This window comes from Dendropsophus ebraccatus, chromosome 6 (assembly GCF_027789765.1).
Source record: "Dendropsophus ebraccatus isolate aDenEbr1 chromosome 6, aDenEbr1.pat, whole genome shotgun sequence".
In the NCBI taxonomy this organism is placed as follows: Eukaryota; Metazoa; Chordata; class Amphibia; order Anura; family Hylidae; genus Dendropsophus; species Dendropsophus ebraccatus.
The window spans coordinates 106,057,724-106,084,543 of NC_091459.1; the positions used below are offsets into that span (position 1 = coordinate 106,057,724).

The 26,820-nt window shown below is 42.1% G+C and overlaps 1 protein-coding gene across 2 annotated transcripts in view; it reads right to left on the reverse strand.

Annotated features, from left to right (window-relative positions):
- Positions 1 to 26,820, reverse strand: part of LOC138795873 (glypican-5-like) — a 172,883-nt gene that overhangs the window by 106,738 nt on the left and 39,325 nt on the right. Inside the window, exons 3-6 of one of the 2 annotated variants that reach the window (XM_069975546.1) lie at positions 19,784 to 20,478; positions 9,516 to 9,640; positions 9,141 to 9,200; positions 2,317 to 2,442 (exon numbers count right to left, since the gene is read on the reverse strand). In XM_069975546.1, the coding sequence (XP_069831647.1) occupies positions 2,317 to 2,442; positions 9,141 to 9,200; positions 9,516 to 9,640; positions 19,784 to 20,478 (1,006 nt within the window). The remainder of the gene's footprint in view (positions 1 to 2,316; positions 2,443 to 9,140; positions 9,201 to 9,515; positions 9,641 to 19,783; positions 20,479 to 26,820) is intronic. The other variant, XM_069975547.1, reaches the window with a different exon arrangement.

Below are 26,820 nucleotides of genomic sequence, written 5' to 3' on the forward strand. Positions count from 1 at the left end.
AGCGGGTCGGCCGGCCTCCCGAAGATGACGTCTTTGAAGAAGATGGCGGACGGGGTCGGTCGACACGGATCAGGTATGTATAGCGCGCCACACTTCCGGGTACACGTGCGGGGGTGGGGGGACATGGTAAGGGGGCGATTCACAGACATAACATACATTACAAAGTTGTATAACTTTGTAATGTGTTTTATTCTGTGAATAATTGCTGAGCGCCGCACTACCCCTTTTAAAACTATAAAACTACTATATATACTTTTTTTTCCCTAATTTTTTTCTTTTTTTGCACTAGCATAATTCCCCAACCACAAAAAAACAAGAGAGAGAGGAAAAAAATAAATAAAATAAATAAAATTTACACAACATAGTACCACGGGGGAAGATCTCCTTTTAAAGTATTCACCATCCTTAACACCCTACACTTTCCCCTAAGCCCACCATATTTTTTTTTTATTTCTATTCATTAATATTGGAGAGTATTTTTTAACAGATTCTTCATATCTATGGACCTTCTCCATGTTATATAACTTTTTAAATTAGCCCTTTAGTAGGTCATTTTTACAAGTAATATATTTAAGAAATGATACAATGATAAAAAATACAATAATATCATTGTCAGTTATTTAATATTAAATAATGTGTAACAAAAAAATATATACTAAAATGAGTCCGGCTGATGGCATTAGCCCTCTTAACATTTATTATTGGAAAAAGCAGAGTCATTAAACATTCTAATAACTTACACTTGTAATGTCTATATTTTTAGATTACTTACAGCACCACTTTTTTTTTCTTTCTACAAATTGCATTAATAAATGTGTTTAACACTTTCCTGGCCACTCCCCTTTCTCACCTATTTTTAATCCAAGACTTGAAAAGAGTACTTAAAAAGAGGCCTATAAATGTAATGAATCTGGTGCACCTGCCAGGAAATATGGAGAATGAATAACAGAAAGAAAAGGCTAAAAGAGCAGGCATAAACCAGTACTATGAATGCCAGAACCCAAGGTTTCCCAGCAGAACATTGGCCAGAGCATTGCACCAGCTTTATAGTATCATCTCCTAATGCATGGGCATGTGGCCATCCATGTGGTGCAAAATGTGATTCAGCAAGTTAGACCACCTTCTTCCGTTACTGTAGTTGCTTTAGCAATGGTCAGGGTGGGTGGTGGTATATACTGTATGATGACCGTGCAGCCCTTTCTCACTGCAGCCACTGCTGAAACCGTCTCTGAAGTGACAGGCTGCTCAGCCAATCACTGGCCAAGGTGGGACAATGCCCTGGCCAGTGATTGGCTGAGCAGGCTGTCACTGTACAGAAGCTTTAGATGTGCCATCGGCAGTTGTGGTGAGTGGACAGAAGCTAAAAGGATACTGGGGAGTGTAGACAGGTAAGTATAAAGTATATTATATAACTTTACACATCCCCAAGAATCAATTTTTAGGCATGTTAAAAGTAAACAATCAGCTGATAATAGTTTCTTCAGCTGATCGTTGTCTTTTATATACAGAATCAGCAGATATTGCTTCATGTGATTGGGCCCATAGGCGCTATGGCCCTGTCACCAGATGTCCATTAGCCCTTACTTTTACACAATCTAATTATTAGCAACAAATTTTCCTATGAACACTCATTCAGTCAATAATCGTGAAAGGGCCATAAAGGGATTCTGTCATTAAGAAAACTGGAAACTGATGCATTATGGGAAATAAAACATATTAGAAATTACAAATTTCTAATGTGCCCGCTTTGTTTTGATAAACTGTTGCCCTTGGTTACAACCCACTGAGGTGGGCAAGCCCAGTTCAACTGCAATTTCTAGGAAGTACTGTCAGTGGATCTGCACTGAGCTAACAATGAAGAGGGATTGTGGGCAAAAAAGATCACCGTGGCAGGGCACAGTTAAGAGAGGAAACCAGGAAGTGATTTGATCCATGGGGGAGAAAAACAGTACAGGGATGTAAGTTACTTTACTACAAACGGTACATTTGTTGTCATGTGGGTGGTCCTACTTAGTGATTAACAGCTCTTTATATACATACACCTATGCACAGAACTGTCAATCACAGAGGAAGACCACCCATATGACTACTTAGATTAGAATAAACAGATATTTAAATGCTTAAATGACAAGTTATCCTGGAATTTTCTCCACAAATCTGTATGTAACAGGTTCTCTTTAATAGGTATAATGGTATAAATATACTTGGATGGGTGGTCAATCCTTGCCTTAGATCTTCTTTATTATGGTAGAGACACCAAATCCAATGTGTTCAGTGTCACACAAACAATAGGATGTTCCAGTAATGAGATCTTACCTCTCCACCACATCTTCCCCATTCCAGCATGTTGAGCCATCTCTTACTGCCAGGTCCCCATCACACAAACGTTCTGCCAAGGTGGTATAAAATGCCCGGGATGGCTTCATGTACTTGATGAATTCACTGAAACAAAGCGAGACGGATCAGCTAGTGCAGCTATAAGGCAATGTACATAAGGTCAGAAGGCCATAGCTGTAAGGTGCCAACAAGATGTTAGTCTGCTCCGCAGTGGGCACTTTATATATTTAGCATACTTGCCATTATTTTTCCTGTCCTATTTTTGCAAAAAAGAAATGTGCACAGTAAGCAAAAAAAAAGGAGAAGAGTAAAATACTAAGGCTTTAAGAGACAAAGGGTGTCTCTGCAGCCCTGTACTATATGCTTCCTACAGCACTGTATTATGCAAGTCATCTCCCCTACAAGCAGTGAAATATAACATCAGATGGTGCATGCAATCTGACAGAATAAACTTCCATATGCCTCTGTACAAAATTGTAGAGACATGACAGTACAGTATGGTCTCTTCCACCTGTGGGCGCCATATCAGCACTCCACACAACCTGGAGGTCGTACAAGGCTGTAACTGCTTATGAAATGTTGAAGTCTTTTATCTCCAACGAGGATACTATGTATAATTTCTTGATACTGATACAGTATTGGTTCAGGACAATGTACTGTGTTATTGGCATCATTCATTCAGGTTATATCAGTTCAGGAATTGGCAGCAAAAACATCCCAGTGATAGAAATAATCCACAAGCCTAAAGCTTCCAGCAGAGGGCAGCACTAGGCAAAGGCTTTCAAGCCCTGCAGTGAATGTTAATGTGCTTCCTCTGACATGTAACAATTTAGAAGCTATTGATATTCATATACTCTATTTCTATCATTATGCTGAAAACCTATAAACATTCCAGTAAACAATATAATAATACTGTAACACATTTCACATTTGGGACAGTATAAATAGTGAATTTTACCCCCCCCCCCCAGTCAAAACGTTTTTTTTAACATAGTTTAGATTAGTTCGGGTGAATTACATGCACACTATATCGCTTTCAGGTCACAATAACTCACAATAAAAAGTTGGCACCTAAATACTCAGTCCCCGACCAATTAAAATTTTTGAATGTCTTTGTGTCATGTCACAAGTCCATTATAAATATACAGAGTTAGGCTATGTTCACATAGCGTATGAGACCGGCCATTCTGCGACCCCGCCCGGACATGGAATGGCCGGTCTCTGAAAAGATCATCCCGGCCGGCACTGCTGGATGATCTTTGTCGCTGCAGAGTTCTGATGCTGACCGTGCGCACCTGCATCAGAACTCCCCACAGCACACTATCCGGATCCGCTCGCTCCACTGTGTGCACTGACAGGGTTTTCTGCGGCCGCTACTCACTGAATAGTGGCCGCAGAAAACTGACATGTCAGTTGTTTTCAGCACCGCGAGAGATCCTGGCCGGAGCGTATACTGTGTGTATAAGCTCAGGCCGGGATCCCATAGAAGATAAGACAACGTATCTTTTCACAAAAGTACGGGCGTTGTTGCCGATTTCAAAAAGAATCAGGCAATATTGAAATTCGGTTGCCCAATTCTTCTCTAAGGCCCCATGTACACGTCTGTGGCAGTTTTCACGGTCAAAAAATACGGTTTAGGACGTTTTTCAGGAGGCTTCAGAAAACCAACAGCATTTCCTGACAGTAAAAACTGAAGAAAAAAAAAAGCTAAACTCACCTGCTCACCTGGTGCCCTGGTGCTTCTACCTTTCCCTTCCTGCACTGTGAGCGCACAAGTGACGTCATGTGCACTCTAACACTAGGGGGAGAGAGCGGCCTCTTCTGGCCAGAGGCATAATGCTCTCTGTGGCTAGAAGAAAGATTGGCAGAGCTGGGAGCCAATGGTTATTTGGCCTGTCAAACACAGCACCGCATTTAACTGTATGTGCTCATAATTAGAAATACATACAGTTAAAGGGCCAGATGCCACACCTGGCGGGATTAGCCTGAGTACTGATGCTGGCTCAGGCTGGCAAACAGCGCATTGAAAGGTCTGGACAGTTTCTGGATGCACATCTGGTTCTGTCCAGAATAGAAATGAGCGAATTTACAGTAATAACAAAGCGAATCGCTTTGTTATCTCGGAAATCTGCTCATTAGCCTGCTGCCTTTTAAGTCACTGCAGCTCCTCCCCATGCCCTTAGAAAAACTGCATCCAGTCCTGAGAAACCAGCTTTTCCCAGCACCCGGAACTAAGCAGCACTGACTTTAAAGTCAACAGGCTGATGATCGGATTTCTGAGATAACGAAGCAATTTGCTTCATTATTACTAGAAATTAGCTGATCTCTAGTCCGGAATTCCGAATGCTCCCATAGGGTTCTATGGGGTATCCATGCTGGAATTCCAGATCAAAATAAGACAGCATCTATAAAATCCTGACACCCTCAGGAAAAATCCACGCCCAATACAGCCCTATAGGTCAGAAAATCTATCTGGATTTCCTGATAGGAAATCTGCATAAATTTTCCTAATTTGTGTATGGGGCCTAACCGGAAATTCGTTGTTGGGTAAGGAGGAAAGCTAAAAGGCCACCATACACATTAGATGATTGTCGGCCTCAAACTAATGATAGCTAGTTCAAAGGGGCTATCCCAAGATAGCTAACTGTTGGACCCCCACCAATGATGACAACAAAGGCCCCTTGTTGCTTCCTTAAGTTTTCAGAACTAACTTTATGGTAGTTCTATTAGATATGTAGAGAGCTGAAAATATGGACACAAGTGTACACACTTTAATTGGGCTCTGCAACCCGAAAATCTGTAAATTGTGGACAGAGCATTGTCTACTTACACTAAAATACATGTTATGCCATGTATGACTGCTGGGTGTTTGGAGGCTACAGCACTTTTATACAGCTGTATGCAGGCCGAGGAGTCAAAGCTTATATCTAGTGCAGGACCTGAGGATGACACAGGGGCTCAAAGAATAATTTCATCTTGCTTGGAGGGGACATTTGGATGGATTCCATTCTGTGCGTGGCTTTGGTCTGTATGAAGCTTTTTTATATTATTTGGAGGACTATTAAACATGCACTTATCTAAAAGGAAATGAAAAGGAAATATGGCCCACTGCAGCTTAACTGGAAAGCTTCCAGCTCTGAGCCAGCAAAAAAATGAAGCCTGTGCAGAAAAAATGTTTATGCACCTAACTACACAGTGGGGAACACCCATAGAAACGCAGTCTACCCGCTTATTATTTATTCCCTGCTGTTAATTTAAGACTAATATATTCCGCAGTTCTACAATGAATACACTAACATGGTTCTTATCCCCATTGGAGCTCACTATCTCAACACACAATATAGAAACGTTTGTGGAAAGGCAATGTACTTAGCAGGACCTTCCATTTCAGCTGCCCATAAGAGACACCTTTCTTTTTTTTTTTTTTCAAGTATCCTATATCCTATATCTGATATAGCATAAGTAGTTTCCTTTGTTGCCACAGCTGCCAAAACTAGCAGGTGACTGCTGTGTACCTGAATAGTGGCCAGCGTCCTCATACACTATTCTAAGGATGATGATGTACAACAGCAGTTAAAGGGGGACTATCAGCAGGTTAGACAAATCTAATCTGCTGATAGCCCCTTGGTAGCGCTGGGGGTGCTGAGGAGGAAGGTATGTGTGTTACCGGTCCCACGCTTTTAGTCGGGGAAAACTCCTCTCTGGAGCACCCTTAAATGCACTGCCACGTCATCCGGCCTGCCCCTTCTAATGATAATTAATGGAGGGGGAGCTGGATGACGCGCCAGTGCTCCGGAGCAGAGTTTACGCAGACTAACAGCGTGGGACCAGTGTCACGGAGGAAGGTAACACACATGCCGTCCTCTTCAACATCCCTGGCGCTCCCGGAGGTTAGATTTGTCTAACTTGCTGATAGTTCCCCTTTAATATGGTCCAAATTCTCATCATAGGTTCCCTCTATGACCCAAGGAAGAAATTAAAATCTTGAACCCTTTTTTCCTTTGTTTTGCAAAATTCCCAACCACAAATTCACTACATAACTCATTACAAACCCTAAAATAATTTAGACCCAGACCTAAATATATTCAGTTTCCAGACCAGACCCCCAAATTCCTCCCCCAGACTAATTCCCAACTATTTAGAGGACTACTTAGACTCCTGCCTTTATGGCATAATAGGAGAGGTATGCAAATGAGTAGAAAGATAAAAATTTTATGTGAAATTAGCGTATTTTACACTAATTAGGTATTACACTAATTTAGTTAATTTAGACCCCTGGCTAGAATACAAAAATAATCTAGACCAGGGCTACTCAACAACTTTTAGTGAGGGTCCACTTACCGGGGTCTATTGTCAGGTGAAGGTCCGAGCTGAACATCAGTAGGAAACGTGTTTTGTTAATTTTCACAAACGTCCAACTATTTGCATACAGAATTGCTGCTTATTAGCAGGAAAACTGGCATTTTTTCTCTCTCAACAGCCCTTTGCTATTAGGTACAAAGGGGGTGACTGCCCTGGTAGTATATAACCCCCCCTGTTGCTCCCCCAGTAGTGTATAGCCCCCCTGTGCGCTCTCCCCCAGTAGTGTATAGCCCCCTGTTGCTCCCCCAGCAGTATATAGCCCCCCTGTGCTCTCCCCTTGTAGTATATAGCCCCCTGTGAGTGCCCCCCAGTAGTATATAGCCCCCCTGTGCTCTCCCCCTGTAGTATATAGCCCCCTTTGAGCTCCCCCAAGTAGTATATAGGCCCCTGTGAGCTACACCCAGTAGTATATAGCCCCCTGTGCTCTCCCTCTGTAGTATATAGCCCCCTTTGAGCTCCCCCCAGTAGTATATAGCCCCCCTGTGAGCTTCCCCCAGTAGTATATAGCCCCCCTGTGCTCTCCCCAAGTAGTATATAGCCCCCTGTGAGGTCCCCCCAGTAGTATATAGCCCCCCTGTGCTCTCCCCCTGTAGTATATAGCCCCCTGTGAGCTCCCCCCAGTAGTATATAGCCCCCCGAGTAGTATATAGCCCCCCCTGTGCTCTCCCCCTGTAGTATATAGCCCCCTGTGAGCTCCCCCCAGTAGTATATAGCCCCCCAGTAGTATATAGCCTCCCAAGTAGTATATAGCCCCCGTGCTCTCCCCCTGTAGTATATAGCCCCCTGTGAGCTCTCCTCAGTAGTATATAGCCCCCAGAATATAGCCCCCTGTGAGCTCCCCCCAGTAGTATATAGCCCCCCCAGTAGTATATAGCCCCCCCTGTGAGCTCCCCCCAGTAGTATATAGCCCCCAAGTAGTATATAGCCCCCTATGCTCTCCCCCTGTAGTATATAGCCCCCTTTGAGCTCCCCCAGTAGTATATAGCCCCCCAGTGTGCTCTCCCCTTATAGATGGCCCCCAGAGAAAAAAAACAAACAACCCCCAACTCACCTAGCACCTCGCTCCCCCGCCGCGCCTGTCTTCTTCTCTCCTGTCGGCTCGGCCCCCGGCTGATACGCGCTCTCTGGGGACATCCCGGGGATTCCCCAGCAGAGCGCGCATCAGTGACCTCAGTGTATGCCGCCGGCCTGTACTTCCGGGATCCGGTCCGTCCCAGGCGGTTAGGAGGTCTGACCAGGGGTCCGGACAGCTGGCCTCCGTGGTCCGGGTTCGGACCGCGGTCCGCCAGTTGAGGACCCCTGATCTAGACCCTAAATCAGAATGCAGATCTGTTTGTAACTATGACCTATAACTAGAGAGGAGCGAACCTCGAACGTGCTAAGGTTTATCCAAACCAGAACGCTCTGCATTTGATTACCGATGCCTGAAGGAGTTGGATGCAGTCCTAGGGAGTCCTAGAAAACATGAATACAGCCTATGCATGTATCCACGTTTTCCAGGACTCACTAGGTCTCCATCCAACTTCTTCAGCCACCAGTAATCAAATGCAGAGCATTCTGGTTTGGATTCCTACCGTTGCTGCTGCTGACAAACTGAAGGGAGGAGAAGAGAATATACTGCAGCACTGTGGCCATACAGCCCAGGCTCACTCCCGCTCCTGCACATAGCACTAGCTAAGCCCACCTCCACTTCCTGTGTTCTGTTTTGATCTGCCAGTTACTGAAGTCAGATTGTTTAGTGGGAACCCTACTGCGTGTTTAGAGCTGTTTTCTGCTGTGAGGAGTCATTTTTTGCAAATTAAATGATTTACAGAAATGCTACAAATCAATTGGTCAATCAATTCGAATCATCAGTCACCATTATAATTTTTTAGTTCATGATATCTTATTTGCGAAAAAAATTATTTGAAAGCAATTTTCTCCAACGTCCAACTCACGAGCTGTTGTGAGGCTACAACTTCCACCATGGCCTGACAGTCTATAGCTGCATGTGTCACAACCCCTGTAAAGACAACAGGGTGGGACCAGCACAGGAGAAGTTCATAAAACAATGACTCCTTCACCAAGATTTAAGACCTGCTGATGTACAGTATATTAATGTCTCTAAATATTTTCATGTTGGCACACTGGCAGACGCATTCATACAGAATGACCACTGTAAGATCTGGTGTATACATTTACATTACTGTAACATGAAACTATTCATACTGTTGTCTAAATATAAGAAAAATATGTACCTGTCTACCAGAGATGAATACATTTTACATATACTCCACAGCTGGACCAGCCAAGCCCTACGCAGAGACAAGCAGCAGCCAAACATAATGTTATTGTCCAGCAGGAGGCTGAGGAGCACAAACATTCCAAGAGGAGCAACTGACAGAGCCAAAGGGAGGTGGAAGGACTGCGCGCAAGCCGCCAATCCATGGGGAATATCTTACCGAGAGATTCTTTTCAAACTGTGTGGCCTGTCATTCTTCGAAGCTTTCAGAGGCAGATAGCTGGAGAGTTCAAGGTGGAAGAAAGAGCACCACCCGAGAAAAGGGAAGCAGTGTATCAGGCAAAGAGCAGGAGAAACAAAGGAAAAGGTTAATCACATGAAAAAGTCCATTTTATCTCATCCTACATGCACTGGCACAAGCATTTAGATTTGGAAGAAAATGAAAGTTCTGGAGACCATGCACAGTAGATACATAAGATCTGGAGATTCATTCATGAGGGTGATATACAGTGCAATGAACAGGAATGATCTTCTGGTATACTTCTAGGTGGACATGAGACACGTTGCCCTAATTTTATGATGACTTCTGAAATACCTTCTCAGGTTTCCTAGAGAGTGGAGTTTGGTTGTTGGAGGTAGTTCTGCCTCATGTTCTTTCATGGCCTTCTCCTCAGACAGTCTGGGAGGACTTTCTTGTAGTTCACCACACACCTTCTCTACCTACATGGGAACACAGGGGGTATCAATGAAATACTGAAGAAGGCAACCTCATCAGATTTAAACATCATCCAATTCCCATCTAGACATGATCTACATTTACTGCTGAGTAGGTATCCAAACAATTTGCTTTACATCTTGTAATGGTTTTGAGCTGCTTTTACCTTCCATGCTGGCGGATTGGTGGATTCTTCTCAGCTCCCACTTTGTCTCTTGATAATTTACTATCTGCACTGAGCATTTATGTTCTACTGAAGGAAACCTGTCAGCAGATTCTACCCGATAAATCCTTAACACCGCTAAAGAGGGTTGTCCAGTGACTGGCTTAGCAGGCATTTCCTTGAGTCAAGAGAAGAGATTAATGGGGACCCAGGAGCTCACTGGTATACCTGCTATAGAGGTAAGGTATATAGCTGCTGTGGGACCTGGTAAACAGGGAGTGACCGTACCCCTTGCATATACTATATACAGTGCTAAGTGTCTGGTAAAACATGATGAAAGGTAAAAATGTGTGGTGCTGTAGATTTTAAAAGCCTATATTTGACTTTATTTGCTGGCTGCCTAACCCTTCTTTCTGTCTGTCTAGCGTAGTGAGAGAACACCGCCTGCCCTGACCTTGGCTTGTCTGTCTATGCCTCACGTCTACTACTTTGGTACAGTGGTTTGGAAAAATCTAGATCCCTATCCCAATGCCTTGGGAAGCTCCCCTTTGGTTGGGCAGACCCCTTTCTTTTGTATGAATGTGCTACAAACAGTACAAGTACTGTATAGGCTGGATTCACACACAGAATGACACCGGCCTTTCTGTGACACGGCCGGTACTGCAGTGCCAGCTAGATGCAGATACATTTGGGTGTGCCCGCATTATAATTACTCATAGCAGACAATGTAAAATCCGCCCAGAGCCGTACTTTACCTTGTCTGCTCTGTCAGTCTTGTGAAGACGATATTCAATGAATAAGGGCCGCACAAAACTGACACGCCAGTTTTTTCTGCGGTCGCAAGGAATCCCAGCCGGAGTGTATACACTCCAGCTGGGATTCCATTACAATCAATGTAATGTCTTTTTTTATTTAATAATGGCTGGTGTTACAACGGCCGTTATTAAATGAAAAAATAAGTTGTGTGAGCCATATACTGTATATAGAGAGATTATTTTTATTATGCTATTAAGTATGCTATGTAATAATAACAATGTATTGTAGTTGAAATATAGTCATACTATACATAGGACGATACATAGGACTGCTTTAGTTATCCAAACACCAACCTGTGATATGGAGGGGGAAAATGTATACACCAGGAAATTCCTTCATATGTCCCTTTGACTTTGGGGGTGTAAGATTAGGGTCACCTGCATTCAACACTGAATGTTCAGACCTGAGTTGTGCTGCAAGTGACTATATACAGAGCAGTAATGCCGCATCAAAAGAAAAAAAAGTGTTCTTAAAGTGTCTGAATAAGATTTTGCTATAATAGCACCCAAGTTATTTCTGTCACTGGCATAAAAGCAAAGTTACGCTAATGTTTTTTTTTTTTAAAGAAAATAAAACGTATAACTTGAGTCTTCTGGTTTTCTGTTTCAACATTATAGGAACCCCAGTCATGAGTCCCTGCGGTAACATCAAAGTAGCACCTGCAAAAACCTCAGAAATCAGATCCTTACAGTAATGGGAAAAGTGAAGAAACAAAACCCTCCCCAGAAGGAGCCTGCAAATTCTACGAATTGAATCAGCAATGTATAATGTAGGTGAAGCTTCAACTTCAGATATTGAAGCACGTCAGATGGTGCTATCTGCCAGTGTCTCTGCCTTTGGACCCGGTTTAGAGAGTTTTGGATCTACAAATCTTTTTTAGAATTTTAAGATTTGAATAGATACGTATGGTACAAGCAACTGGCTGGGGAAATGTATATGTATAACTCTCATAAGTACGACAGAGCCCCTTGAGAACACACTACAATGAATACAGACCAACCACAGACCCCTAAATAAGGCTAGGGCTTCATGGCATGGCCGTGCAGCTGCATGCAAGCCGTACATCACCAATCACAGTACTAAGCTCTAGATCAGGCATGTCCAAAGTCCGGCCGGAGGGCCATTTGCGGCCCGCGTTCCGAACTTTTACGGCCCCCCAGGTATCCAGCTTGCTATTATCTGCCTGTGTTATAAAGCATATAGCATGTAGCATGTAAAATGGTCGGCCCTCGCACATGTTCACCTCATCAAATTTGGCACTCTTCGAAAAAAGTTTGGACATGCCTGCTCTAGATGGACTCAGTTCTATGGAGTGAATACCACTACTCCATCATATAGGATAATGCTGGGGGTTGTATCTGGACATTTTGGACAATTGTCACCTGCAACTTTGTGGGAACAGTTTGAGTTCAGCCCTTTTCTGTTTCAGCATGACTCTTCCCTAGTGCACAAAGCGAGGCCTATAAAGACATGGAGGGGGAGTCGGGTGTGGAAGAAGTCTGCATAGAGCCTTGACTTCAACCCCATCCAATGCCTTTGTTATGAATTTAAACAGAGATTATGAGCCAGGGGCTCACATCCAACATCAGTGTCTGACCTTACAAATGTTCTTCTAGATAAATAGGCAAAAATTCCCACATACATCCCCAAAATCTTTCCACAAGAGTGTAAATGGTTATAGGGTAGGTGTCTTAATACTTTATTTTAGAAAGAATGGTGAACGGTATATGTACAACACCTGTAGAATATGGAAATCTATGCACGTTTTTGCTCAATAAACCACTTACCACCATATCATCCTATACACCGCCATATCCCTGCACTACAGCTGTAGTAGCTTCCATGCAGCAGATCCATGATGGCCAGTAATGGGTATGGTCCAATCTTATTCTGTGTGACTGTGAGGGTGCTCCCTTCCTTTCATTGGATCCATTTTGTTATAGATGAATCTACTAGACAACGAACTGAGTAGTGCAGTACTGCTCTATGGAATCGCATACAGTTTTGTACAAACCCCACCAGAAAACACCCAAATGAGGGACAAAATAACACTTGTCTTGCTGCCACCTGCTGACTGGGTTCCATCGCTGTTTGCTATACTCAATGGTAGATTACCCGACACATATCGCAATGAATATCACTTATGTGGCATGAGAAGATCCTAAGGCAACAAAGATTTTAAAAAAACCTTTGTCTCGCTGAGTTCTGAACATGATTCCTTACAGTCCCAGATGTTCTATGTTTGTCTTTTTTCTTCATCTATATTTATAAAAGAGCCCGCGGAGCCTCATTTAAGACTCTCGAAACACAGGACTAGCCGGATATCCTGCCGAGAAGGGCCCAGCCAAGGAATGGCTCTTGTAGGAAAACCACCGAAACCTCCATATTAAGTGGCCCTATAAGTCAATGTAATGACAAGGGAAAAACCAAGGCCAGGTATCCACAGACAGCTGTTTCAGGGTGTTGCCCCTCATCAGTGTAGGGCAGGATTCTGGCTAGGTGGGAGCAATGCCTAGTATACCCATACATTTGGCATATTGAATTAATACGGATAGACCAGATGCATCCATAGGGTCCTATTTATTTGATGTATGCTAAAAGGGTGTCCTTTTGGCATACAATCCATGGACACATGTCAGCATACTTCTTATCTACTGTTCTGAAAAGCATATTGGATGACACTTTCCGTGTAGATGCATTCTGCAAAGAAACATATAGCATGCAGTATGCAACATGGAATTGTAGGGCATGCCCAGGACTCCTCTGATACCCAATGCAAAGACTACAAAAATCTCCCCCCAATGTGTATGATTTAATCAAACCAGTAAGAAGTAAGGAAAAGCCTATAGACAATACATATATGCATTCTATACAGAATAATGTATGATATCATGTATACATTGACACCCTCTCTGTTTACTGAGTCTACTTCCCCGCTGACATAGTTATCAGTCTTGGAGACACATATCTGCTGTAGACCAAAGCTTACATAACACTGTAATAATCCAGATCCAGTTCACTGTCCAAGATGTACAGACTGTGCTATAGTATCCTTCTCACTTAGTAAATACAGATAAGTGCCCGTATCGGCAACTTCAGGGGTGAGGGAGTCCAGCATCCCCCTCAGACGCCAGCAATCTACGCTGGCACAATAATAAAGGGATTCAGCACTGAAGCCAGCAGATGTTTCAAGGTTTGGGAAATGAGTCAAATATTGGCACCAAGCGGCCAGCTCAGCCTTCACAGAAGCTTTCACGGTTGCTGAGGTCAGCTTGACTCCTCAATGGACTATGGGAGATGTATTTGTTCTAACAGACAGAGTGTGACGAGTGTCACAGAGACATTTCTATACAAAGAATGAAGACTTTCATAAATGCAAATATTATTATACCCTTTGTGCCCTTGTTTCTGAAACAACCGAGGGCTTTATGACAGAATGGGATGGGTAAGCTTGTTAACATACCCAAAATACAGATCACTAATGGGGGAGAGTGGCCGGAATATTTAACATCTTTCACAAAATGCTGAGCTGACCTTAAACGCCTCCTACAAAGCCGCAAAAACAAAGCACAATGCAATGGCGAAGAACATCCCAACCTCGAGGTATTGTAAATCAGTAAGCAGTGGAGCTGCAATAAATAATGTGTTATAATCGGGCCTTGTGCCATTTATTGTTTAGTCTTTAGATTAAGAAGTGCAAATAATTATTTTTTGTAATCATATGTATATCGAGCCCCAATAGATCGAATGGTTGAACATTCGTGGAGAAAGGGGGTAAGTTGCTGGACAGCTCTGGTGGTGGCTTAAAGGAGAAGTCTGGTGAAATTTTTTATTACAGTATTGTATTTCCCCCCAAAAGTTATACAAATCCCCAATATACACTTATTATGGGTAATGCCCATACCATGTTTTTTTCCCTGCACTTACTACTGCATCAAGGCTTCACTTCCTGGATAAAATGGTGATGTCACGACCCGACTCCCAGAGCTGTGCGGGCTGTGGCTGCTGGAGAGGATGATGGCAGAGGGACACTAAGGGGCACAGGGCACTGGAGGGACACTGAGCATCCCCCTGCCATCATCCTCTCCAGCAGCCACAGCCCGCACAGCTCTGGGAGTCGGGTCGTGACATCACCATTGTATCCAGGAAGTGAAGCCTTGATGCAGCAGTAAGTGCAGGGAAAAAACACTTTATGTGCATTTCCTGTAATAAGTGTATATTGGTGATTTGTATAACTTTTGGGGGGCAATACAATACATTCATAATTTTCGCCGGACTTCTCCTTTAACTCTCTGAAAATATATGGATGAGACAGTGGAAACTCACCATGCCCAACCCTTCTCTCCTGCATCATCATCTGTAGGGAGGAGAGTCAGGAGGTCCCCATACATTTTAGACAGTCACTTGGATCCACAGAAGTTAGCAGCTTAGGCTGGGTTCACACTACGTTTTAGTGTTTTGATCAGAATTTTGAATAATGGAAGTCAATGGGAAAATGGATCAAAACGGATGCACAAAAATGCATCAGTTTCTCAAATACGTTTTTTTCATCCGTATTTTGCAAAAACGGATGAAAAAATGGATTGCAAAAACTTAGTGTGAACCTTGTCTGCCTGTCTCCACGTGCTGACAGTTTTCCCTATAAAATAAGCAGGCATGTCTTCTTAATGAGTCCTGGACATTTCATTGATGGCCTATGCTTAGGAGAGGATTGCAAAGTGGATTTGCCATCAGACTTTGGCGTCCTATGTAAGGGTAGTATTGCCTGGGAACACGTCCTCTCTATTGTTATCCAAAATAGCACCAAAAATATTGTGCTGTTTGGTAATAGGAACAATCCGAGAATATACCAGACACATAGTAGTACTGTATTCACGAGGATAGTGCTTAACCCCTCTCCTGGCATCCCCCTGCATTCATCATAGTGATTGGCAGGCGGCTGTGTATTCTTACTGGCCGTCAATCACCACTGAGAGGGACAACTGGAGGCAGTGTGGATCATGTTCCTCGTGAATGTCTCTGATGTATTCTCTGATTGCTACAATTAGCATAACAGCACAATATTTTGTTGCCATTTTGACAATTAGGAGATCTGGTTTGTCCCATGCTATGCTCCCTTACATAGGGCGGCACATGCTAATGGCAGGTCCACTATAAAATAATATTGCTGGGGGCATATTGATTTGATTGATGTTGTTTCTTTCTTAAGGAATTATAACTCCAAGGTACTTACTGTATTTCAAGGTACCTTGTTGTTTTTGTGCTACTTGTATACGTTTTACCTCATATCCTCATATACCGTATTTGTGTGTAAAGGATTAGAAAAAAATGATATTGAATGTACCACTTGGATTTTGTTTGGATATTTTTCTAATCTGTTTATAATTTATGATTGTAAATTTTTTATCACATTTTTTGAATACCGTTATTAGTGCAACCATCTTGCCTGAGCTGTGTATAACAGCATTTATAGATATGCTTTACAGCAAGCTCCATGGGCATTGGCACAATAGACTGGCCCAGATCCTATTTACATGACTGGAATGCAACCTGCAGTGTGAACAGAGTCATAGATGTGCTGCCAATATTTCCCTTTTTATCTCTATCTATCTATCTATCTATCTATCTATCTATCTATCTATCTATCTATCGTATCTATCTATAGTATCTATCTATCTATCTATCTATCTCCTATCATCTATCTATCTATCTATCTCCTATCTATCTATCATCTATCTATCTCCTATCTATCTATCTATCTCCTATCTATCTATCGCATCTATCTATCTATCTATCTATCTATCTATCTATCTATCTATCTATCTATCTCCTATCTATCTATCTATCTATCTATCTATCTATCTATCTATCTATCTATATCTATCAGTATAATCCTGGCTGTGATATATGATAAGGTAGACATTGCTGTAAGGTGATCTGAACAGTAGAAAAAGTCTCAACTTAGTTTTAGGCTTAGTGGTCAGGCAGAAAACTGCAAGATTTCAGGAATATTTTATAATATAGACAGATAATTATAGAAAAGACCACAAATTATTAAAAAAATATGTGTAACTGCAAAACTTGATTTAAACAATTGATGATTTTTTTTTATAACTTATTTCCTTTAAAGTAAAACAAAGTAAAAGTGTTGGGGTACTAACTTTGTGTCCTCTCCCAATGAACAGAAAGTTTGTTTGCACATACATGTGAGTGTGGTTGTGTTTGGTGCTGCAACTTAAATGAGAGAGAACAATTATTTATTACCCTTTAAAGAGAAACTACTTATTTATTGACCACTTAAAGTGCAGACGAACCTGGTGATATCTCCCTGCAGCCGTGCACCTCATCATTCCAGAGCCGATGTTCTTTCCTCTGTTTTTGATAACTTTAATCATATAAAAAAATGTAAATGTGTGCGTCCCCCCAGAGCACCATGTGGGAGGGCCAAACGGTGCTGGGGGACGCCCCAAGTGCACTAAGCGCACTAACTTACATATTTCTGTTTGATTAAAGGTATTAGAAATCGCAGGACTAACTACAGTAACTTGCAGTCCCTCCGGGGGACTCCTATGAGCAGTGCACTGATTGTTCATAGAGATTAATGTAGTACATAGGTACTGCATTGATCTATGTGTTAGATGTTTGATTACTAAGTGCTGCTGAAGCCCCTAGTAATTGATTGATGAGCTGGGATCAGCAACATTATGTCACTGAGTCCCTGCCTGGTAAGTATAACAGGGCATGGGTACGTCATGGCTTCTTAAGAAGTTATAGGGGAACTATGGTGATTTTTTTTTTCCTATTAAATCAACTGCTGTCACAAAGTTATATAGATTTGTAATTGTGACGGACTGGCCAAAGAAGTAGAAAATTTGTTAATAACTAATTTGTTAGTTATATAGATTTGTAATTTGTTTATATTTAAAAATCTGTTGTATGTCCTACAGAATGTGAAGTTTTCTTATTAGCTTCTCTCTACTGCCACCTATATGTGTGACAAGGACTGGCCAGAGTAGTAGAAAATCCCCATAGAAAACCACTGCTGCTTTGTACAGTTCCTGTCACGGACAGAGGTGGTAGCAGAGAGCACTGTGTCAGACTGGAAAGAATACACCACTTCCTGTTTTTTTTAAGATCTGAAAAGTAAGTCACAAATCTATATAATGTTCACCAGTTTTTCACTAGATTCTTTTTTTAATGTGCTCTTTTTCTCCATTTATTCTAATAATTGACAACCAAATGAAAATCCTGGACAAGACTTTTACTGATACTATATTTCAAAATATACATTTTCCAACATTTTAGTGGTTCTGCAGTATGCTGCTTGTATTTCGCTTTCTCAGGTACATTTTAATGACAATGATCTATTGGTGAAATATTCTTTTCCAGCCAAATTCCACAATTTCATTTAAAACCACTAGAATACAAAAGTCTGCATTCTGACCATCCAGAAACTGACCACCATAAACTAACTGAACTGAAGGCTACTGATGGGATAAGAAGGAAACTATAATATTAGGTGGATGTGACTTCCTTTTGAGGCCACATAGCCTCACTTCCTATGCATGTTCTGTTTAAAATGTTCAGAAATTTCTAATTTCAGAAAAGAAAATCCATCTATTGTGAACAGTCAATATTGGGCAGGGAGGAGGGGGATGCAGCTGCAATCTCTCAAAAAAGCAACATAAGGAAAGAGGGCAGGGGGAGCAGCACAGCAGACATTAGACTGGTCAGAGCACTGAGAACAGCTCTGACATCACAAGGACTTATATGAAGAAGGACAATGTAGAAATAGCCAGTTCAGCGCAGCAGTGCAGAACATTGGTGCATGTTGTAAGGATTATCCTATCCATTACAATATGAAAAAAACAAATCCAAAGCACTCAGAAATTGATGGCAGTAAAACAATATTTACTCATGAGTCACCAACATGAAATAGATGGCAGTGTACTTTTTTCACAGGACGTCTTGGTTAATCCTGGACCTTGTTAACCTGTATCACAATGATTAAAATGATAGTAGCCAAGAAAAAATAAAAGTACAAAAGCATCACAGAAGAAAATATCTTTATGTAACGTTTGTATCTTTTGGCAAATTGTATTTTATATGTTACAAACCTGAGATTGTTCCCTTTCTTTTCATGTATTTTTCTCTCCTGCTGTTACGTTTCTATGATGATATTTTTGTACTTATGTTTTTACTTGGCTGCTGTTATTTTTATTCTAATGATACAGGTGACTCGGGTCCAGTGTTGCCGTCCGTTTAATGTTGATAACAGTAAACAAAAAAAAACAAAAAAATTTTCTTTGCCTCCATTACTGACTGCTGTGTCCTATGTACATTCACAGGAAGCAACAGCAAAAGGGAAAATATTCAGGTTACAACATTTATCACTGTATTAGATCTAATATACATGAAATTTTGTAACTTGGTGCACTCTAAGGTTGCTCTTACAAGAAGTTTTGTGCTTGAGCTTTAGGTTACAGTAACTACTAACTATATAAAAGACATTTGTCAAGCACTGCGAAAGAAATCATTTAAACACTCGGCCTGACACACAGGAAATGCCTGCTCAGCCAATCACTGGTGACAGCAGTGACCTGTCTCAGCTGCTGATTGGCTGGGCAGTCTGTCAGGAAGCACTGATCAGTGGGGATTAGGCAGAACAGATGAAGCAGGGGACTAGAAAGGTTAGAATCACTTATTTATTTTAAGCCAGCACCAGCACTTAATGGAAACCAATCAGCCCAATTGGGGGGATATTGTTGCTGGAACGCTGCATAAAGCTCCTACAGTAGCTGTGGCACCTACCGACTGTGGCTGCTGCAGCAGCTTTATACCGGAAAAAAACAAGTTTAATAACCTATCTGGGCAGCTCCCCATGCGTCACTAGTTACCACTCTCTGCCTGGCAACGCACTCAAAGGGGATGATTGACAGGCAGAGAGGTCCATTGTACAGAGAAAAAAACTATGAAAACTACAGAGTCAATGTTTCCTCTATTATGGCTGTGTGCATAATGTCTACATATGAGAATATGCAAATATATATTTTTGACATTTTTACTTTTCCCTGTATGCCCCTGAAATATTTTATTAATAAAGGTGATAGAACTTATACATAATATAAATAATATCAATGAGACCATCATCAATCTAATCCAGACTTACCATCCTGGAGAGGTAGGGGCCTTGTGACTCTGCGTAATGAATTGACTGGTTAACCACATCCCGAATACCTAATAGAGACTGCTCCAGATCATGTGATCCTGACATCTGATCGGCAAGGTGCTCCAGCAAGTTAATGAATTCCCTCCAGGGGCCATCTAGACTTGCTAAGCCGGCCAAACATCCTCTCATAACATTGAGGCAGTAGCCAACACAAGGTCGGATAAGAGTCAGTCCTTGGCAGTGAGGACAATACTGCATTTTCACCAATGCACGTGTGCACTCCCGGGTCAATCCTGCATGCTCGGTACTGTTGATGACTTGTTCAGCCATGCCAAATGCCTGTTTCATCATCCGACTGGCCCATAAAGATTTGGACAAATGCGCAAGCATTTCATTTGAATAGTTGCCAAAAGGGTTAATATCCTGTCTTGTCAAGCGTAGACAGTCCAAGTACTCGTCTGACAATGACGCTACCCCTGGATTTATAAGGTGGTTATAGACGAGGGGGAATAGAGCATCCCAAAATCGAGCGAAGGCATCATCCAAGGGTAAGTCTGCTCCCATAATATTGAGCGACAGGTCAGTAAATAACTCTTTTACTGACTCGTGTACGTCTTGAGACATTGAGCGGTACTTGCTGTCAAACAAGGAAAGGGTGTTGTTTGTGGCCAGGTCGATCAAATAGGTGAACGTCTCTGAAAGAAAAAGCAATAAGTAAAAGTTATCGAATAGGACAGGTACTATGCAGATAAAGACTATTAATCTTATTATTATTTATTAATATATTTCCAGTTACATATATGCTGCCTATTATAAAGAAAGGACTTAAGCCACATTCAAACTATAACAGAAAGATTCATAGACTAAACTTATCTAAATCATACTTCATAGATCATAATCATACATTATAGGAACTTACTATAAGTAAAAAGTTCTTGACGCTAACATGTTTTGGTTTGAAATGCGTTAGTGTCAATGACTTTTAGATGCTAAAATTGTGTTTTTATGTCATAGCCATAACAATGGATCCAGTTCACTTCATAAGCTGGAATGACAATGTTATATTGAGCTGTACACACTGGTTAGGATGGGATCTGTGCCAATAGAAGGAGAGGCACTAAACCAGTGAGCTGGAGTTTAGACCCATTAGATACCTAGTTCCTGGAATATGTCCAGTTTTGTTCACCTCCAATCTCATATCAAATACACAAGTTATGAATGGCAATGCACTTTTACATTAATTAGGCTTTGTTCAAGTAACACCTACGGTTTGGGTATATGTCACCATTAGGGATGAGCGAACTGTCAATGGCTTTTGAAAAGCCAGCACCATGGTGAGTACTAAATGGCGGGCATTCAGATGTATATACTGTATATAGAACAGCCATGTTCTATGGTGCCCAGAGGGGTATATCGATATATGGGGACCACCTTCTGTGACTTCTATATACCTTAAAGTGAAACTATCATGTTGTCTACATAAGATAACTCCTTTTAAAGTGTTCATTTTAAGTCTCTATGTCATGAGAACTTTATAGTGTGCATCTGCTTACAAAGAGCTGAATCTAGAGGCCTTGTGGATTTCATGAATTAATAAATACTCTCTAACCAAATTCCCAGAAGTCAGTTTTTGTGACCTCTAAAATCCCACAAGCCTGACCACAGTGGACCTACTCACTAATGCTGGGTCTAGTCTATGTCTAGTCCTTGAATCAAGTCCATCTCTAAGCATTTTATCCCAATGAGCACAGCTACGATGTCCGCACTTATGAATGACTTTGCCCTCTAAATGGATGGAGTTAAGAAAATATTTTATATTGGTTTGTCCGACACATTCCCTGTCTCCTTCATCCAAATTATAGATCAGATGTTTTACCAAGCCATGAATAGCATATAGACATGAATGATTAAATAAATGCTGATGAGAGGTCTTACAATTAATGACGGCTGGAAGAGCTATCTCCCCCGTGAGCACTTAGAGGAATCCGGCACAAGACTCTTTATTTTTCTTGCCAAACGGAGGCTACAGATGTTTGGATTTACCACTCCTATATGGTCTGCTGGCTCTAATCCCTGGAACGGCTATTATCTTTTAGAGGTTGAGGATATACCGTGCTACATGATGTCAGTTTTTATAGCCCTAAATCATCTCCTTTTTATATAGTCTGACAGTCGTAGTCCTCATGTTACATACCATTGTAAAATGCTGGATTCTGGAAGAGGAAGATGTATGAAATATAATGTTAAATACATTTTTACATTACTTTATTATGCCCTATAACAGGTCTGCTTCCCATCATGCAAAGCTTTGGCTGTCCAGGCTTAATGGGAATTGTAGCTTTGCAACAGTTGGAGGGCCGAAGGTTTCGCATCCCTACCCTATACAAAAAAAGATTTTCCATACAAATCATTGATTAGTAGTAGGGATGGTCCGAACCTGCCGAGGTTCGGGTTCATATGAACCTGAACGCTCGGCATCAGATTCCCGCTGTCTGCCCGCTCTGTGCAGCGGGTGGATACAGCGGGAGGACCGCCTGGAAAACTGGGATACATCCTATGGCTATGGCTGTATCCCAGTTTTCCAGGTGGTCCTCCCACTGTATCCACCCTCTCCACGGAGCGGGCAGACAGCGGGAATCATTTCCGAGAGTTCGGGTTCGTACAAACCCGAACCGAACCAGGTTCGGACCATCCCTAATTAGTAGTATAAGGGTCCTATTCCTCCACACCAGCACAACTAAGGAGAAGCGTCACTCCATACCAGTAGCGGACATTTAGCTTGAGCAGCCGGTTCAGCTGCACAGGGGCCCAGGGCAGCAAGGGGTCCCGCCAGACTCGGACCGTGGGCCCCGGCATAAAGGCTGCGGCTGCCTGCTGCTCTGCCCGTTTAACTGTGAGCATTCATGATATATATATATATATATATATTTCCTCAACTATCTAATTATAATATATGGAGGCACAGAGAGGTCATATATTATATAGGGGAAAAGAGTAGATGTATACGGATATGTATATATATCGAGGCACAGAGAGGTTTATACTATACGCAGAGAGGGTCTGTACCATATGGGGACATGGAGCCGCCAGTCTACTATTTGGAGGCACATATTGGGCATAACTGCTTATATGGGGGCATAAAGGGGGCTAATATGTTTGTGCCTTTAAGGAACAAGGGTGGAGATACAAATAGGTTAAATAGGTTATGGGGGGCTCAAGCACATTTTTTGCACAGGGGCATGTGCAGTCTGTGTCCGTCCCTGGTCCATACTATCTGTAATGGAGGGCTACAAAAAGCAATACTGATCAATAGTCTCTGAAATGTATTGCAATAAGGAGATTGTGGCTATGACCAATGATCTCTGGTATTAGCCTAGCTAGAGATTGCAGAAGATGAATGCACCTGAGCCCTCCTGTCTCCTTATAATCACATCCATTTGATGCAACACATGATGCTCTATATGGAGTTGCGCCCTACTACATGTGGAGCATTATACAAACCTAATTTTATTGAATAACCATACATTGTGAATTCAGTAAATGACCTTTAGTATTAAAGAGACCTCAACCCATTGACATTTGCAAGGAATGTCGATATCTCCCCTTTCCAGAACAAGGTCATCCCGATTGCGGGACAGGCCTGTGTGTACCAATGTGTAAGCTCTTCTGTTTCTCTTTCCATTGATTTCATAGTCAACATACGAGCTTAAATTAAATTAGAGATAATCTTATGATACTGCTGCCATTGTTAAAAACATTTCCTAATCCCATAATGTTATAAGCAACGCAATGGGAAAAATTTCATGCCATAAAAAAAGCAAATGAGTTTATTGATTTATTATTAAAAATGTGTTTGTTTTTTTTCTTCTGCTGTCAGGCCCTGTTCCTGGAACTCAGTCAGAAATGCTGAAGCCTATTGGTTTGTATACTGTTCACAGTGCAAGAAGCTAATTTACACATTACACTTGGATTAAATTTCTCCCAAACATGGGGACCTACAAAACAAGACCGGCGCTGGAAAGATGTCCTGTGCCAATATGTATCCGGCTCCATCTCCCTCATAGCATATGGCAGTCGTCAGCTTCCTCCTACTCCTTCATCCCTGCTCAGCGCCAGGTTCTAGAAGGTGAAGCAACAGCTGTCATCAGCTACAAGGTCAAAGGTTATAGCGAGAAAAGGGGTGGTAAGCACACTGTGCACAATTCTCTAACCTATTCCTCTCATACAAAGCTTCAGCACCAGCATCACTAAGGTTGACCGAAGGCGCTAAGAGGTTGATGACTGCTGCTGTAACTCTGGTGGCAGTGCCAAATTCTTGGTCACACAACTCTGTATGGTCTCATTCACCTCACCTTTAATGTATATTCCAAAGGTTTGTGAAAGCAAGCTGTCAAAAAAGCATTAACCTTAAAGCAAATGTATCATTAGGTACATCGCTTTAAGATTTTTACATCAATAGGCCCGCACCGGCATCTCCGCGGGTCCATTGATGTAAAAATCTTAAAGCAATGTACCTGATGTACCTGATACCGCGGGCGTGGGGATTCTGGTGTTGCGGTACCTTTTTGAACAGCAGCCCGATTCCCGCACACAGTGCTAGTCTATTCCCAGGCCCGGGCCCGGCCTGAAGCACTGAAGGCGGGCACACCTGCCCCCAGAGTGATATTCTGTCCTTCCCTCTCAATAGGCCGGACTGGCCATCTGGCATTTCTGGCAAATGTCAGATAGGCTGGTCCCCTCTGTGGGCTGGTCCCTGGTGATGTGCAATCAATTTCCCTGCACATCAATGGCGAGGCAGCAGGGTATTTACCCCTGGCTGTTCCCCCAGTAGATTCTTCGGGCTGCCACTGTTCGTATGCCTTTAGCTACTGTATAAGCGCTCCTAATGAGCACTTTACTCTCTTTTTTTTTTTTTAAGTTTTATTTATGGGAGGGATATTTTATGTAGTGGTTTATTTGCCAGGGCTGGTTCTTAGTCCCAGGCAGACCCTGATCTTAGTGTCTATGATCTCTGTGAAATCTAATACCACCACTTACTCAGAGGCCACAGCCCCAATTTCAAGGGGACACATTGGGATACGCATTAGATTTCACAGGACATCACCTGAAATCTGGGATTGTCCCGCTGCCTCCAAGATGGTTGGAAGGTATAGGGTTAATAATAAAATCTATATTGTTCTAAATCCGTCTTTTCTACATTCACTTCATGGCATCAGTGCTGTATATCTCCAGCCATGTGTGACAGCTCTGCCTTTGCTCATAACACAAAGATGATGGGTTCAAGTGTGTTTTCCATTCTCAGATACTTCAACTATTTCATAATTCTCGAGATTCAGTTGAGCAGAGTTCTGTATATGAGATAACAAGATCAAGTTATTGCAATGGCCAAGCCTGAAGGGGTCTGCAATACCCAAGTCTAATTATTTCACTGTAGGATTGTGGGACTGATAGGAGATTGTATCGTAAAACTCGACCTCACCTCATTATGGGTATCTGAGAATAATTTGGTTATTACTGGCTCAATCTCAAAACACATGGTCACCATGCAAAGAGAAATATCCCCCTGGGGGGCAGTTTACAAATATTACACAAAATTGACACTAAAGCTGGAGTCCGAGGAGACCGTGCTATGTGAACGCAAAAAAACAGTAAAAATACCTTGCACGAAAAGCGAACAGCGCTCCTATCACACACAGAGACAAATCCATGGAAACTAAAGGAATGTTTTTCTTTGATACACGCTTTTTCGGGGAATACTATTACATTCCCTATTAAAATAAACAACTTACCCCACTATGAAGACATAGAGGACTTCACTATAATGTGCATCCATATAAAACATTTTACGACATTGATTTTTCTGCTTAGAAAATATATTTGAAAGATAGGTTATTTCTAAGCAGCTGAGATCAATACGCAGGACGGTACTATTCATACATTTAAAATGAATCTGTCAGTATAATATGCTGCTATACTTGAAGGGGTTGTCTGTTCTGATAAAATTAACACCTTTAGGGGTTGCAATATGATAAGACTAGATCCAGGTCTGAAAGATTGTCATCACAACTCAGGGGAAAATGCCTGTCCCGGCTGATGGACTGGCCGCTCAGCCAATCAGAGACTGGAGCGGCGTCCCATCCCAGTCACTGACAGGCTGTGCAGGCACTGTGAGCGATAAGTTCCTACTAGTTATCAAATTCCCCCTGTCCCTGCAGGCTGCCAGATTTCAAAAGTGGCCAGACTTCTCCTTTAAAGGGGTTTTCCAAACTTACTTTCTTCCTGTCTAAAAACTTCATATGGCATTCTGATCAATTTACTTTCATAGAAGTTTTTTGCAACTGCAGAAACCAGTCAAGTGACCTCCAGGGCAGTCTTCTGGTTCTCCTCTATTAGGTGTCATCCATGCATCACATGATCTACACTGTCATTATTCCATCCTCAATGTACATAGGGTCACTGTCTTCTTAGCCAGTTAGCCCACCCACCATCTTGACATGGTCTACAGCCTAACTCAATGGTACCACAACAATACACCATGTTATGTAGAGAGCTGTGAGGTTGGCTACAGGTCCTGTGGGCTGTGGGGTTGTTTTTTTGGGGGCTGGCTACAGGCCCTTTTTCACGTCTATTGCCCACAACTAAGGGCCCTATTCCACGGGACAATTATCGTTCAGATTATCGTTAAATCGTTCGAATCTAAGCGATAATCGTTCGGTTGAATAGCAGTTAATGACTAACGACCGAACGAGAAATTGTTGATCGTTTAATAAGACTTGGACCTATTTTTATCGTTGCTCGTTTGCAAATCGTTCGCTTTGAATAAGACGTCGTACGGTCGTTCAAACGCAATAGCGACGACAAGACGAACGCAAGAACGATCATAAGTAACGATTATCTTTCCATGTAAATGGGTGAACAATTTCAGGTCTTTCGCAATAGCGGTCGTTTGGATCGTTTATCGTTAACGATTATGCGAATGATAATCGTCCCGTGGAATAGGGCCCTAAGTCTAACATCCCACCAGAGGCTCAGGTTGC